At 42.8% G+C, this 14,682-nt stretch overlaps 1 protein-coding gene across 1 annotated transcript; it reads left to right on the top strand.

Annotated features, from left to right (window-relative positions):
• The first annotated feature begins 3,226 nt into the window (after positions 1–3,226).
• LOC139833448 (uncharacterized) lies at positions 3,227–8,207 on the top strand. The gene is made up of 4 exons (XM_071823742.1): positions 3,227–4,376; positions 5,676–7,168; positions 7,311–7,338; positions 7,969–8,207. Exons 1-4 carry the CDS (start codon positions 3,227–3,229, stop codon positions 8,205–8,207), a joined length of 2,910 nt encoding a protein of 969 aa, XP_071679843.1.
• Positions 8,208–14,682: the final 6,475 nt, after the last annotated feature.

Genomic DNA, 14,682 nt, shown 5'->3' with positions numbered 1-14,682 from the left:
GATTTCTCTCTTTAGTTAAACACAAACTCCGTAGTCGTATACTCTAGAAACATCTATGAAGTTATTTGTTAGGTTCATACAATCCAAGCACAAACCAATTTGTTTTAGATATTTAAGGATGCTATGAGTCACAAAACTACAATACATTAAGGGCGATACATGATTCTTGTGAATATGATAGTTTTCCATTGCTATCAATGTCCTTCTGATTGAAAGAATATGTCCATCCGGTTCGGTTGAAAAGAATCACTTCTAAATTCCAAAATTTCCTTCTGATTAAGTCTCGATTCCATTTTTTTGGCAAATACACGCGCCGCTTACCACACAGACAAGACCAAACGGACACACGGACACATACATGACCAAACACAATCATCTGCTAAGTAGGTCCCGATGCTCCTCCTCATGATCCCTTTAAACCAAACTAGAGGAGCATTTATGGTGGAATCCATTATAAAAATATTTACTAAAGCATGTCAAACTGAAGCAATAACAAAAAATCGCAAAAAATTATTGTTGCAATTTAGCATGAGATGACATATTCGTGATAATAACAACATGTATTTTATAGAAGTGTCATGTAATTATTATATATGTTATTCATACCTACTATTATTAGTACATTGAATCAATTATGTATGAATACAAATGAGGTAACTTTAGTGGCCATATGAGTCACAATAAAGTAAAATTGTTCAATACAAAGGCAACCCCGCTTGTGCTAAAGGCGACCAAAGTGTAGGCCCATACTACTGTATCAGACGGAGTGTGTAGTTGTTATATTGGTGTGCCGCTTGTGTCTGCGGCAACCGAAGTGTAGGTCAGTATTGCTCAAGTGCCGATGAGGAAAGTGGTACCCCTGGTACTCATTTATCTTGTTGTTGATATACTTGTACTGACACAATCACTATAAACATGTAGATAGCATTTTTGATCATCATACTACGAAGAGGATTGTGTTGATTTTGTCTCTGTGCTCACATAGTGCCATAAATGATTAATAGTTGCAGTGATAATCTGTCGTTGGTCTTGGTACTACCAGTGAGATAAGTGTGTGATGATATACAAGAAATCATCATGATTTAGTTGGGCTTATGGCAAAGACGTAAGGGTGTACATGTTGGCTTCATATCTCTAACCTCTTTATTTTTCACATGCAAATTTAATTTATAGTGTTCGGCTTATAAACCTGTAGCAACTGTTACGTCCATGCCTACTTTGGGCGTGGCAGTCTTGTGCCCTTTACTTTCCATAATATTGTTTCTTCTAATTTGTGGCTATGTTTGTTTACAAAGTAGCACTAAGTACAAGTTGTACATGTTTGGTTTTATAATTCCTCACCCGAGTCATGGTGGAAAATCGAGATGCAAAAGGTGAATCAAGAGAAGTCGATTTTGAGGAGCCTTGATGTAAATTTCAATTATAACGGATATTTGTCATGCATATTTGTTTCATTTAATTCATTTAATATAGTAATGTTTACTTGATTAATTAAGTTGGATTGTTTGCTAAAAGAATGACCCAAATAGAGATAAAACTGAATACTTCCACACAAATGTATTGCTAGAACAAAAGTGCTATAGAAGTAGTAAGGTTCGAATAAAGCTCAGCTCTAATAAAGCAAGAACCAAGTTAAAATTGCTACCACTAAATTCTGCAGTCCAACTATTTGTCTCGGAACAGCAGGTTACTACTTGACTGGTAAAGTAATGTACTCTAAATATCCTGCTGTCTCAGAAAAGCATGTTTATCGAAAGACAAGGTGTTGCTCTGAGAGAGCGACCATGATTTTCATTTGTCAACGTTGAAGCATACGATAAAATGATCGAGTGTGGATCTGTACTATAGCCAGCCAACCACCAAAACCCTTGCAAAACAGCTGACCATGTTGATGCTCTTCTTCTCGTAGCCATCCTTGCCACAAGGATAATATTTGCATTTATACCAACTCCATCAGAAGAGGGTCTCCCTTGGACATAGGCCGAATCACCTTTAGGAAATCAATCTCATTCATCACTAGCTTTCACTGGGAAAACAGCGGCGTTTGAGCTGTATAGATACTTGAGGAAGTCTCATTGGCAGGCAGGTTGGTCTTGGAAACCTTCCCGGCAAGAGTTTCGGACTCAAAATTTTGAGGCAGAGCCGACCGCAATCTTTCACTGCACTGTCTGTACGCGTGGAGGAGGCACGGCTAGGCAGTTGTTTGGCGAAGATTCAACAGGGAATATGCCTTGGATCGGCAGTCTCGCCGTACGGCATCTCCAACGGAGCGACGCAAACGAACGCTGAGCAATCGTTTGCGTCCACGCGGTCGAAAAGTATTCCTGCACCTGCTCCAGCGGGATGACACATAGTGACCGGGTAGTCCGCGGAGACGCAAACATGGCGTAAATATGTGGCACATTTGCGTCTCCACGGATGTCGTGCGGTCGCGCCGTGTGTCCACTCTCTTCTACCACGGGCCGGCCTGGCAACGACCCTGGCTCGAGCCGGCGTGAATGTAAGCACAACAACTGCCAGGAAGGGAAACCGCCGGATTGGCAACCGTGTCGATCGACACGCGAACCGCCGGAATGAAGCGTGAACCGCCGCGGAAGAGCAACCGCAACCTTTTCTGTATCTGCGCCTCCATTAATCCCTGCTCAATAAGACCCATGTATCTGCGCTAAGGATCTTCAACCGGACTGCGCCATTCATCTCTACGAGCCATGAGCAATCTATCTTTGCCATCGGACACCGATAGCGAGGGGAAGCCGCCGGGATGACGCAATTGGTGGGATAGAGCTGCCACGCCGAGAGCAGCTCTAGCTCCCCACCGACGGACGACGAGGATGAGGAGGGGGAAGCTGTTGCCCAGGACGGCCAGGACGAGGAGGAGGGAAAGGAAGAGAATGATGATGCAACGTGGAGACGGCTGGAGGCCGAGGAGGTGGTGGTTGTTAAGTAGTTAGGCGTGCGTGAGTTGTAATCCCACCGGCCGAATTATAAGGCTTGAGTGGTTATCTAGATTATGTTCTAGATGGTTCCTTGTAACAAATCATGTATATCCCTTTTTGGAGTTGTTAGGTTAAACTCCCTATATTAACATGCAAGGTGTGCTCCGAAAGGGGTATGACACTTTAACCTAAACTTCTACATGGTATCAGAGTGAATCCTCCTAAAACACATCTAGCGACAAAGCCTCCCCTCGCCGTGATCCCATCTCACGACGACATCGCCGGCCAACATGTCCTCCTCTTCTTCCTCAAACCAGATCACTTCGGGAGGCTCCACCTTCGGCACAGGCGTGACGGAGCGGCTGGGCAAAGGCAACTTCATCCTCTGGCAAACTCAAGTTCTGCCGGCGGTCAGGGGTGCCCGTCTCATGGGGTACCTAGATGGCTCCATCGAGGCACCCAAGGAAGAAATTGAAGTAAAAAAGGGCGACGAAACCGTCACTGAGCTGAACCCAGCTTATGAAGACTGTGTGGCGTCGGACCAGAAGGTCCTTAGCTTCCTCGTGGGATCTCTCTCACGAGAAGTCCTATCCTACGCCGCTGGAGTGAAGACGGCGGCCAAGCTCTGGGAGATTCTGCAAGACATGTACGCGGCCAGATCGCGTGCACACACCACCAACACCCGTATTGCTCTTGCTAGCGCTGAAAAGGGCAACAAATCTATGGGTGAATATGTCACCATGATGAAATCTCTGGAGAACGAGATGATCTCCGCCGGGAAGACTCTTGAAGATGAAGACATGGTCTCCTACATCCTCGCATGCCTCAAGGACAACTCCTACACCGGGCTAGTCGCAGCCATCCTCGCCAGAACCGAGCCAATCACGGTGAGCGAACTTTATTTGCAGCTTCTGTCTTATGAAAGTCGTCAACAGATGCTTCGTGGCGTCTCACAATCTTCTGTCAATGCCGCTACTCGCGGTGGCCGTGGCCGCTTCGGTGGTCGTGGTGGAGGCCGAGGTGATCAAGGCCGTGGCCGCTTCGGTGGCCGTGATGGTGGCCAAGGAAGCTCCCACAATGGAGGCAACAACGGCGGCTACCACAACGGTGGTAACTACGGTCGTGGTCGCGGCAACTACAAGAATGGCCGTGGCCGCGGCAACTACAACAACAATGGTGGCAATCATGGTGGTGGTGATCGCGCACCGTGCCAGCTCTGCAATGTGGCGGGCCACACCGCCATGAACTGCTGGTACCGCTTCGATCAGGACTTTGTTCCTCGCGGGCGGACAGCCGCCAATGTCAAGTACAACAACAACGGCGGTGGTGGCTGGAACATCGATACCGGCGCCACCGATCACATCACAAGTGAGCTAGAAAGGCTGCATGCCCATGAACGTTATCATGGCGCTGATCAGGTGCACGCTGCCAATGGTGCAGGTATGAATATTGCTCACATTGGTAATTCTATTATTCCCACTCATGATCAAAATATCCATCTAAAAAATGTTCTACATGTTCCTGATGCTACAAAAAATCTTGCTTCTGCACATCGACTCACTAGAGATAACAACACTTTTGTCGAAATTCATCCTGAATTCTTTTGCATTAAGGATCGGGTCACGAGGAAGGTGCTGCTTGATGGACCATGCCGAGATGGTCTCTACCATGTTCCCGAGTCATCATCATTTTCACCACCATCCAAGCAAGCTTATGGAGTCTCCAAGCCATCCCATCATAGATGGCATAGTCGGTTAGGCCATCCGGCCTCTCCCATAGTTCAGAGAGTTATTAGTCACAATAAACTTCCTTGTTCTAGTAAGAATAGTGAGTCGGTATGTGAAGCTTGTCAAAAGGCAAAGAGTCACCAATTGCCCTATTCGAGATCCACCAGTGTCTCACACCATCCTCTAGAGTTGATTTACTCCGATGTATGGGGGCCTGCCCCTGATTCTTTTGGTCGTAAGAACTATTATGCTAGCTTCATTGATGATTTCAGCAAGTTTACATGGATTTATTTGATTAAACATCGCTCTGAAGTATTCAATATATTCCATCAATTTCAAGCTCTTGTTGAACGACGCTTTGATAGAAAGATCATCACTCTCCAATCTGACTGGGGAGGAGAATATGAGCGATTAAATTCCTTTTTTAAACAAATTGGCATCACTCATCATGTTTCGTGTCCTCATGCCCATCAACAGAATGGCGCTGCTGAGAGAAAACACAGACACAGTGTTGAAGTTGGCCTCTCACTCCTTGCTCAAGCATCCATGCCATTAAAATACTGGGATGAAGCATTCATCGCTGCGGTATACCTCATCAATCGCCTCCCTACCAAACTCCTTGAGTTTTCTACTCCTCTAGAAGTTCTTGAAAAAATTAAACCCGATTATCAGTCCATGCGCAATTTTGGGTGTGCTTGTTATCCCAACCTTCGACCCTTCAATGCTAGAAAACTAGAATACCGATCTACCCGATGTGTATTTCTAGGATATAGCAATCTTCACAAAGGTTTTAGGTGCCTTGATATCAATTCTGGTCGAATCTATATTTCTCGGGACGTCATCTTCGATGAGACAATATTTCCCTTTGCCAAACTACATGCCAATGCAGGACAGCGTCTCCGTTCAGAAATCCTCCTTTTACCGTCCCATCTCCTAAATCCATCTCAATTTGATCATGGGGGTGAATTTAGAATTGATCCAATTGAGGATGATATTCATACTACTGTTGCAGCTAACAATAATCTTGAGACTGTGCACAACAATGCAGAAGAAAACAGAGAAGAAAACATAGAAGAAAATGGAGCAGAAATCGCTTCAGCACACAACAATTCAGAGCGTCATCGCATGCTCCACCATCATGGCGCGGAAGCCCAGGGTCGTGCGGGACCCACCGCAGGCGAAACCGCGTCGCCCAGCTTCTCTCGTCAGCCGCGCCTCCACTCAGCGCGCGCCACGCCAGATCGTGCGCCCGCACACACACGCGATGCTGGATCGTCTGCATCGCCCGCTGCTGCTGCGTCCAGCCACACCAGCACGCCTGGATCCCGTGTGGAGACCGCCGATTCCGAGGCAGATTCGGCGCAGACCTCTGAGGCAGATCCTGCTGCCCCGACACGATCTGCTCCGGGATCCACCCCAGATGTTGCTGGATCTTCTGTGCCGATTCAGAATGCTGCATCGTATGTGCCACGTGTGACTAGTCGATTGCAAACGGGGAAAATACAGCCAAGGCAGTACAAGAATATGGTCAGGTATGCAAATCTCGCTACCTCAGGAGAACCTGGTAATTTAGATGATGCTTTAAAAAATGAAAATTGGAAACGAGCAATGGATGAGGAATATGAGGCACTCATGGTAAATAAAACTTGGCACCTAGTTCCACCAAACCATGCTGGCAAAAATATAATAGATTGCAAGTGGGTTTATAAAATTAAACACAAAGCTGATGGTAGTATAGATAAATATAAAGCACGCTTAGTTGCTAAGGGGTTCAAGCAGAGATATGGTATTGACTACGAGGACACGTTTAGTCATGTAGTTAAGTCAGCTACTATTCGTCTTGTATTGTCTATTGATGTCTCCAGGGGGTGGAATCTTCGACAGCTGGATGTGAAGAACGCGTTTCTCCATGGTGTTCTGGAGGAAAATGTCTATATGAGACAACCACCTGGGTATGAAGTCAAAGGAAAAACTCAGTACATCTGCAAACTTGATAAGGCCTTGTATGGGTTGAAACAAGCCCCAAGAGCATGGTTCTCAAGGCTAAGCACGAAGCTCCAAGCACTTGGTTTTCGGGCTTCCAAAGCTGATACCTCACTATTCTTTTATTCCAAGAGAAATATTTCTATTTTTGTGCTTATATATGTTGATGATATAATTGTGGCTAGTTCTTGTCATAAGGCGACCTCAGCTCTTCTTCGAGATCTTCAGAAGGAGTTTGCTTTAAAGGATCTTGGTGATGCTCATTATTTTCTTGGTATTGAGGTGAAGAAGACATATAATGGTCTACTCTTGACACAAGAAAGGTATACTACAGATATTCTAAAAAGAGTAGGGATGCTGACATGCAAACCTACAAATACACCCATGTCAACTAGTGAAAAATTATCTGCATATGAAGGAAATTCCCTTAGCTTAGAGGATGCCACGAGATATAGAAGTATAGTTGGTGCTTTACAGTATTTGACTCTCACAAGGCCAGACATTTCCTTCTCTGTCAACAAGGTTTGTCAATTTCTACATGCACCAACTACTTCTCATTGGACTGCTGTTAAGAGAATTTTGAGATATCTTAAGGATACGTCTAATTTTGGTTTGAGGATTAATAAATCACCCTCTATGCTTGTAAGTGCATTCTCTGACGCAGACTGGGCAGGCTGCCCAGATGATAGAAGGTTTACAGGTGGCTTCGCTGTTTTTCTTGGTCCTAATCTTATATCCTGGAGTGCAAGAAAACAAGCCACGGTTTCTAGATCTAGCACAGAGGCTGAATACAAATCCCTTGCTAATGCTACAGCTGAAGTCATGTGGGTGCAAACATTACTCACTGAGTTGGGAATTCCTCACCCTTTGGCTGCAAGATTATGGTGTGATAACATGGGTGCAACTTACCTTTCGGTTAATCCAGTTTTTCATGCAAGAACTAAGCATATAGAGGTTGATTACCATTTTGTTCGAGAAAGAGTGGCTCGAAGATTATTAGATATAAAATTTATTCCAACAGGAGATCAAGTTGCAGATGGATTTACAAAACCTTTGACGGTTCGCCAACTCGAAGCCTTTCGTAACAATCTCAACCTAGATAGGTTGTGATTGAGGGGGCGTGTTAAGTAGTTAGGCGTGCGTGAGTTGTAATCCCATCGGCCAAATTATAAGGCTTGAGTGGTTATCTAGATTATGTTCTAGATGGTTCCTTGTAACAAATCATGTATATCCCTTTTTGGAGTTGTTAGGTTAAACTCCCTATATTAACATGCAAGGTGTGCTCCGAAAGGGGTATGACACTTTAACCTAAACTTCTACAGTGGCAGCAAAGAAAGAGGCAAGGGCCCGGGCGCAGGCCCAGGCGCAGGCACCACATGCGTTCACGGACGACGACGAAGACCCCAATGACTCGTCAGAGGAGGACACAAGATCGTCGAACGCGTTGATCGGCACTAGCTCTTCCGAAGAGGTCACCAGCAGGAAGCGAGTCCGTGAAGAAGAAGAAGAAGAAGAAGAAGAAGAAGAAGACGCGGGAAGCGCGTCCGTGAAGAAGAAGTAGCTAGTTTATAAATTTAGTTTGTTTACATCATGGTGAATATTTTTATGTTTGAACATATTATTTCGCAGTTTCTATGTTTAGTTTGTTTTAACATGTTGGGACTGCCTAGTTTAAAACCTCGATTCTACCCAGAAATATCATGGTTAACATTTTCTCTCTCTACTTTCAACATGTTGCAGTACCTAGTTGAATTCCGCACATTAAATATAGAAACTTGGTGAAATCCTAGATGGTTTCAAGTAGCTACAAACAGCCTCATCGGACGAAATGCATCAGCCTACTGGGGCTGTCTCCCGACGCAAACAGTCATTGTTGGCCTAGCGACTATTTCAACCGACGCAAACAGGTCCCCGTTGGAGATGTCCATAGTCTTTGCATGGTACGTCGAATTTGTGTCAGTGGACTGCTCGTGGATCTTTGCAGTACATCGCAGTATTGCACATTTGCACCCTATAATTCTAAGATATTCTGGAGATCGCGTTTGTCGAACAGTTCAGGACAAGACAATCATTTTCACAGCAAGCAACTTCCTAAAGTTTCTTCAGTTATGCTTTTGTGATGTGCCGTTTTAAACCCCGCTCTGTACGTAAGCAGTTGAGCATAGCAGCATGCGTGAGAATACTAGCAGCGGTCCGTATCTCCGTCCTTTGTACGGCACGGTGGAATACTATTGCCTACACCTAAATTCTGTCTGCTGTTTGATGAAACCGTACAGATGTCTAAAGATATAGTATATGTTAAGAAAATAAGAGAAGTTGTGGTATATGCATGCAATGTGTTTCATGTGTGGAGGTTGAGAAAAAATCATGTGCAGATATTATAAAAGAAGAAACTGAAGAAGTAACAAATGTATAAGACAACTAGACAGATATATTATATGTTTCCAGGGTGGGCAGAAAGTCACTAGAAGGTCTTCAAAAAAAATCGAAAACTCTATATGAGATTTTACAACATACTTGTTTGTGTCTTCAATGTAGGTGCAAAGTTTCATGAATAAAAGAAATATTGTGTCCTGAAAAAATAGTTCTCTAAATTTCAATTTTTGAAGCACCAAGTTACCCTCCGCACATATGCCACAAACCTTGTATTTTTTTTTTTCCAAGTAAATAGCATATATACACATGACATGAACATGTATATCATTAATTTTTCAAAATCTTTTGACATTGAAAACATCATTTGTTTCACCCAGAATCACATGCTGTGGGTGCCTATGGCCAACCCATGTTTTCGCTCCCCCACCCAACCTCCAAAGGAACAAAATACTTATGCATGTTACAACCGATATGATTTTCATGCCAAGTAAAGAGCAAACATGTAGTATCCGATAATTGTTTACCATTCAATACCAACTTTGACCAAGAGATGAGCAAAAATAACGAGGGCGGGGAGAATGGTACTCAAGGATAAACCACTTGTTGACACTTGAAAGACTCTGGAGTTATCTTTTTAAGTACACATAAACTGGATTGTTTTCTACTCTAGAAGACTCTATAAAGTTATTTGTGAGATTCTTATGTTCAATACAGCCCACCAAATTATGTTGATATTTGACAATACTACCATAAAAGTGATTTGTTCTGTTTCGGTGAAGCTCAAGATGATACAACTTTGTATACAGAGTTGTTTGGTTGTGGGCAAGGCCAATTTCCTATTCGCTATCTGGGTATTCCGATTCATTATCGGAGACTTACAATTGCAGAATGGAAGATAGTGGAAGAAAGATTACAAAAGTGCCTTAGTAGTTGGAAAGGAAAATTGTTGTCTCTAGGGGGAAGATTGATACTCATTAATTCGGTACTGACAAATATGGTACTGTATATGTTATCTTTCTTCCTATTGCCGAAAGGAATTCTGCATAAACTCGATTATTATCGATCCAGATTCTTTTGGCAAGGGGACAGCGATGAAAGGACACGGATGTCGCCTAGAGGGGGGGGGGTGAATAGGCGATTTAAAACTTTTACGAGATGGGCTTAACAAATGCGGAATAAAACTAGCGTTTACTTTGTCAAGCCCAAAGCATATATACTATGGTTCACCTATGTGCACCAACAACTTATTCTAAGCAAGAGTTCACCTATGTGCACCAACAACTTATGCTAAGCAATACAAGCAAGTATGTGATAGCAAGATATATATAACTTCAAGCACGATGGCTATCACAAGGTAAGGTGCATAAGTAAAGAGCTCGGGTATAGAGATAACCGAGGCACGCGGGAGACGATGATTTATCCCGGAGTTCACACTCTTGCGAGTGCTAATCTCCGGTGGAGAGGTGCGGTTGCTTAGTGCTCCCGAACGCCACAAGAGGCTCACCTTGAGGTGTGGTTGCTCGATGCACACCAACGCCACAAAGGCCTCACCCCAAGATGCGGTACTCACACCACACACCGAACGCCACGAAGGCGCCTCACCTAAATCTCCGGTGACCCTCGCCACAAAGGCCTAGGTCACGGTTCCACTAAGGGATTTCCTTCGAGGCGGAAACCGGGCCTTACACAAAGATTGGGGCACACATCCACAACTTAATTGGAGGCTCCCAACAAATCGCCACAAAGGCCTAGAATCCGTCTAGGGTTCCAAGAACCCAAGAGTAACAACTTCCTTGCTTTCACCTCCACGAATCACCGTGGAGAACTCAAACCGATGCACCAAATGCAATGGCAAGAACACCACAAAGATGCTCAAGTCCTTCTCTCTCAAATTCCAACAAAGCTACAAAAGCTATTGGGGGAATAAGAGAGGAAGAACAAAGGAATTCACAAAGAACACCAAGATCAAGATCTAGAGAGTTCCACTCACAAAGAGATGGATTTGATTGGTAGAAATGTAGATCTAGATCTCCTCTCTCTTTTCCCTCAAATGGGGGCAAGAATCATGGAGGGATTGAGAGATAGAGCAAGCTTCTCTAGTTCAACAATGGAGGAGAGAGAGAGTGAGAGAAGCACAAGCCCAAGGAGGAAGAAGGGGGGTATTTATACCCCCAAGAAAATCGAGCCGTTTGGGCAAAAACAGGCCGGATATTCCGGCCCAAGTTGGGGCCGGATTATCCGGGGGCCGGATAATCCGGCCTCGTGGACAAAACCTGGACAAAATCCGGCCAAAAATCCGGCCCCTATCCAGAGCTGCTTTTCTTCCGGTCCTTAGACGATTTCGGGGGGCCGGATATTTCCGAAATATCCGGCCCGGATAATCCGCCCGGATATTTCCAAAATATCCGGCCTAAGAAAACTGCAGAAACACCAAAACTAAAACGGCATAACTTTTGCATCCGGACTCCGATTTCGATGATCTTGGGCTCGTTGAAATCACAACAACGAGCTCTACAACAATATGCATAGAAACATCATAGTCCAGCAAAGGAGGATAGAAACAAATGAAGAAAGGTTTGACCTATCTCAAAAAGACATACCGGTAAAACCTCCAATCTTGAAAATGCAACAAGTTGCCCATGGAAAAACCATTCTCAATGAACTAGAGCTTGTCATGAGAATAAGCACAAGCTCTAAAACATCACATGGATAAGATCCAAATAAAACCAAGAAAGATGATGAACCAAACTCGAAAACGCAACAAGTGATCTATGCGAAATCCGTTTTCGATGAACTAGAGCTTGTCATGAGAATAAGCACAAGCTCTAAAACATCACATGGATAAGGTCCAAATAACAACCAAGAAAGATGATGAACCAAACTCGAAACGCAACAAGTGATCTATGCGAAATCCGTTTTCGATGAACTAGAGCTTGTCATGAGAATAAGCACAAGCTCTAAAACATCACATGGATAAGGTCCAAATAACAACCAAGAAAGATGATGCAAGGATGCAAAGGTTTGAGCTCTCTCCGAACGATACGATCGAGTTACTCACTCGAGAGCCCTCTTGATAGTACGGCAACTAAACTATAAACCGGTCTCCAACTACACTATGAGACCGGTGAGAAACAAACCCTATCAAGAGCAAACCTTATACTTGCGCATTCCACTTGAGCTCGATGACGACGATCTTGACCTCAACAAGATGGAACGCCTTTCTTGCTTGTGCTTGCTTGACGAAGTCTTGTGGATTGCTCCCCCATAATCCACCATGGGAGAGCTTCTTCTTCCGCATCTTCACATATCCATGATCACCATATGGATGGCAAGACTCAAGCAAAGGATCTCTTCGAGATGGCTCATCTTGAACTTGCACTTCATTTCTTCATTCTTCATCATGTTGATGTCTTGAAGTAGCTTGAGGGCTCACTTCATCTTCATCTTCAAGACATACTTGACACTTGATATCCTTCATCAATTTCTTCTTATTGCAACCTTGAAGCCAACATATGGTTCAAGAATTGCCTATGGACAACTCCTACAAATATAACTCAATGCAAACATTAGTCCATAGGGATTGTCATTAATTACCAAAACCACACATGGGGGCTCCATGCACTTTCAATCTCCCCATTTTGGTAATTGATGACAATCTCTTTGAGAGGGTTTATATAAGGAATTTAAGTAACAAATAAGTTGAATATATAGAGCAAACTCCCCCATAATATATGCATGTGTGAATGATCTTGACTTTCATTGCATATATTGGCATTCAAAGCCTAGTGGAGTTTCCTCTAAATATTCAACTATGCAAAGCAACAAGATGCAATGCAATAAAGGCACATGCTTAAGCACAAAGCAAAGACATAACCAAATTCCCTTAAACCCTCCAAACTTCTCCCCCATTGGCACCAATTGCCGAAATGGGTGAAAAATTTAAAAGGCTAATATAGTGAGAGTTCCTCCATAGCGTGTGCATTTCTCATAATTTGAGTGGAATCAAATGCACATATCCAATGGCGAATATTCGGAAGGAATCACACTATAGATAGGATCAAAGATTGCAAAAAGATAACAAAGTCAAGAAGCTTCAACAAATGAAGCAAGCAACCAAATGAGTCACAAAGAGGATACCAAAAGAAAGATAGATCTTATGATAAGATCAAGAAGATTGCTCTAAATAATATGAGGAAGCTCCCAAGGTTTGTGCACAAAACTAGACAATTTGCATTGGAGTATAAAGTGCACAAACATGGAATCATCACTCCCATAATATCATTCAAAAACAAAAGATACCAAGTGAATCAAACTCTAATGATCACCACAAGATAGTGCTCTAAATCAAATGAGGAAGCTCCCCAAGGTACATGCATAAATTAAAATGTTGTATTTGAATACAATATGCATAACATGGAATCCTCACTCCCTCATTACCATTTAAAACACAAACATTTGGAATAGATCATAGATAGAGAAATAAGCTTAACACTTGCAACAAACAAATAGTTGAGCAAAAAGTAAGAGGCACCATAATAAAAGGCTCAACCAAGAAGATATGTGAAAGGCATGATAAAGCATATTATAAGACTATTATATGGATGAGCAAAAAGCATCATCATAGTCTTCAATGAATTATATTTCTTAGCATGACCAATCAACATGCAACAAATAAAAAAGATATCAAATGGAGATGTATCATCTCTTATGTGTATAAGTTTCTCTAAGTGGACAATATCACAAAGATATTTATCCACAAAGAAACATGCACACACCAAATAGATACACAAGAAAAATAGCATGATATCCAAGACGAAGTCATGCAATATACCAATAAGATTTTTGCTTAATAGCATGGCCAAAGGCTCAATATTATCTTATTGTACATTCATGAACTTCAACCACAAACAACTAAAATACATCACAAATATCAACAAGGGATAGAAGATAGTTGGGATGCATTTGAGAAAGGCAACAAGTATCACAAACGGGGATACCAAAAGAAGTAACTAAATTTGCACTTTCATCTATATTGCACATGTGAGAGCCTTGAGGAATTGATATGCAACAAAATTGCTAGATAGGCATAGTTGGGATGGATGAATCATGAGCATGATTTAAAATACTTCCCAACACATGCACTCATCTCAAATTACTCACATTCACAATAAAGAGGTTTCATTAAGACTTTTGCAAGAAGCACAACATTTGCAAATCAAGAGATTCATGCCAAGATGCAACCATAAGGTTGGATACAAGAAAAGTATGCATGAGAAGATACTTGTTACCAAGATAGCATTGGTGTGGATGTAGTAGATATGTGTTCGTTGATCATCCTAGCTTGCCTCACGTTACCATTGAGTCACCACTTCTTTCCAAGAGTGAGACAAGCATTCAATGCATATCCATTGTACCTAACACAAAGGTAAGTACAAAATGGTCCCCAAACTAATTGGGTCCGAAGTAGTTAGACACACTACAACATATAGGACAAACTCCACAATTCTATGTGCATATAGATATGAAATTGAATTTCATGCACATCTTAGCCAAATTAGGATTTGATGGAGTTTACCCTATATATTGGATCAAAGAAAGTGACACATGCCATAAGATATACATATATTAAATATGCATGCACAATACTTTCAAGAACCAAA

This window comes from Lolium perenne, chromosome 1 (genome assembly GCF_019359855.2).
Source record: "Lolium perenne isolate Kyuss_39 chromosome 1, Kyuss_2.0, whole genome shotgun sequence".
Taxonomy (NCBI): Eukaryota; Viridiplantae; Streptophyta; class Magnoliopsida; order Poales; family Poaceae; genus Lolium; species Lolium perenne.
This window is presented reverse-complemented; position numbering and strand designations above follow the sequence as displayed.

Excerpts from the sequence above, each read along its gene's own strand:
- LOC139833448 (XM_071823742.1), top strand. The coding sequence starts at position 3,227 with ATGTCCTCCTCTTCTTCCTCAAACCAGATCACTTCGGGAGGCTCCACC. Across the intron at positions 4,377-5,675 it reads GCACGCTGCCAATGGTGCAG|CTAACAATAATCTTGAGACT; the intron begins GTATGAATATTG and ends CTACTGTTGCAG. Across the intron at positions 7,339-7,968 it reads GGCTGCCCAGATGATAGAAG|TGGCAGCAAAGAAAGAGGCA; the intron begins GTTTACAGGTGG and ends AAACTTCTACAG.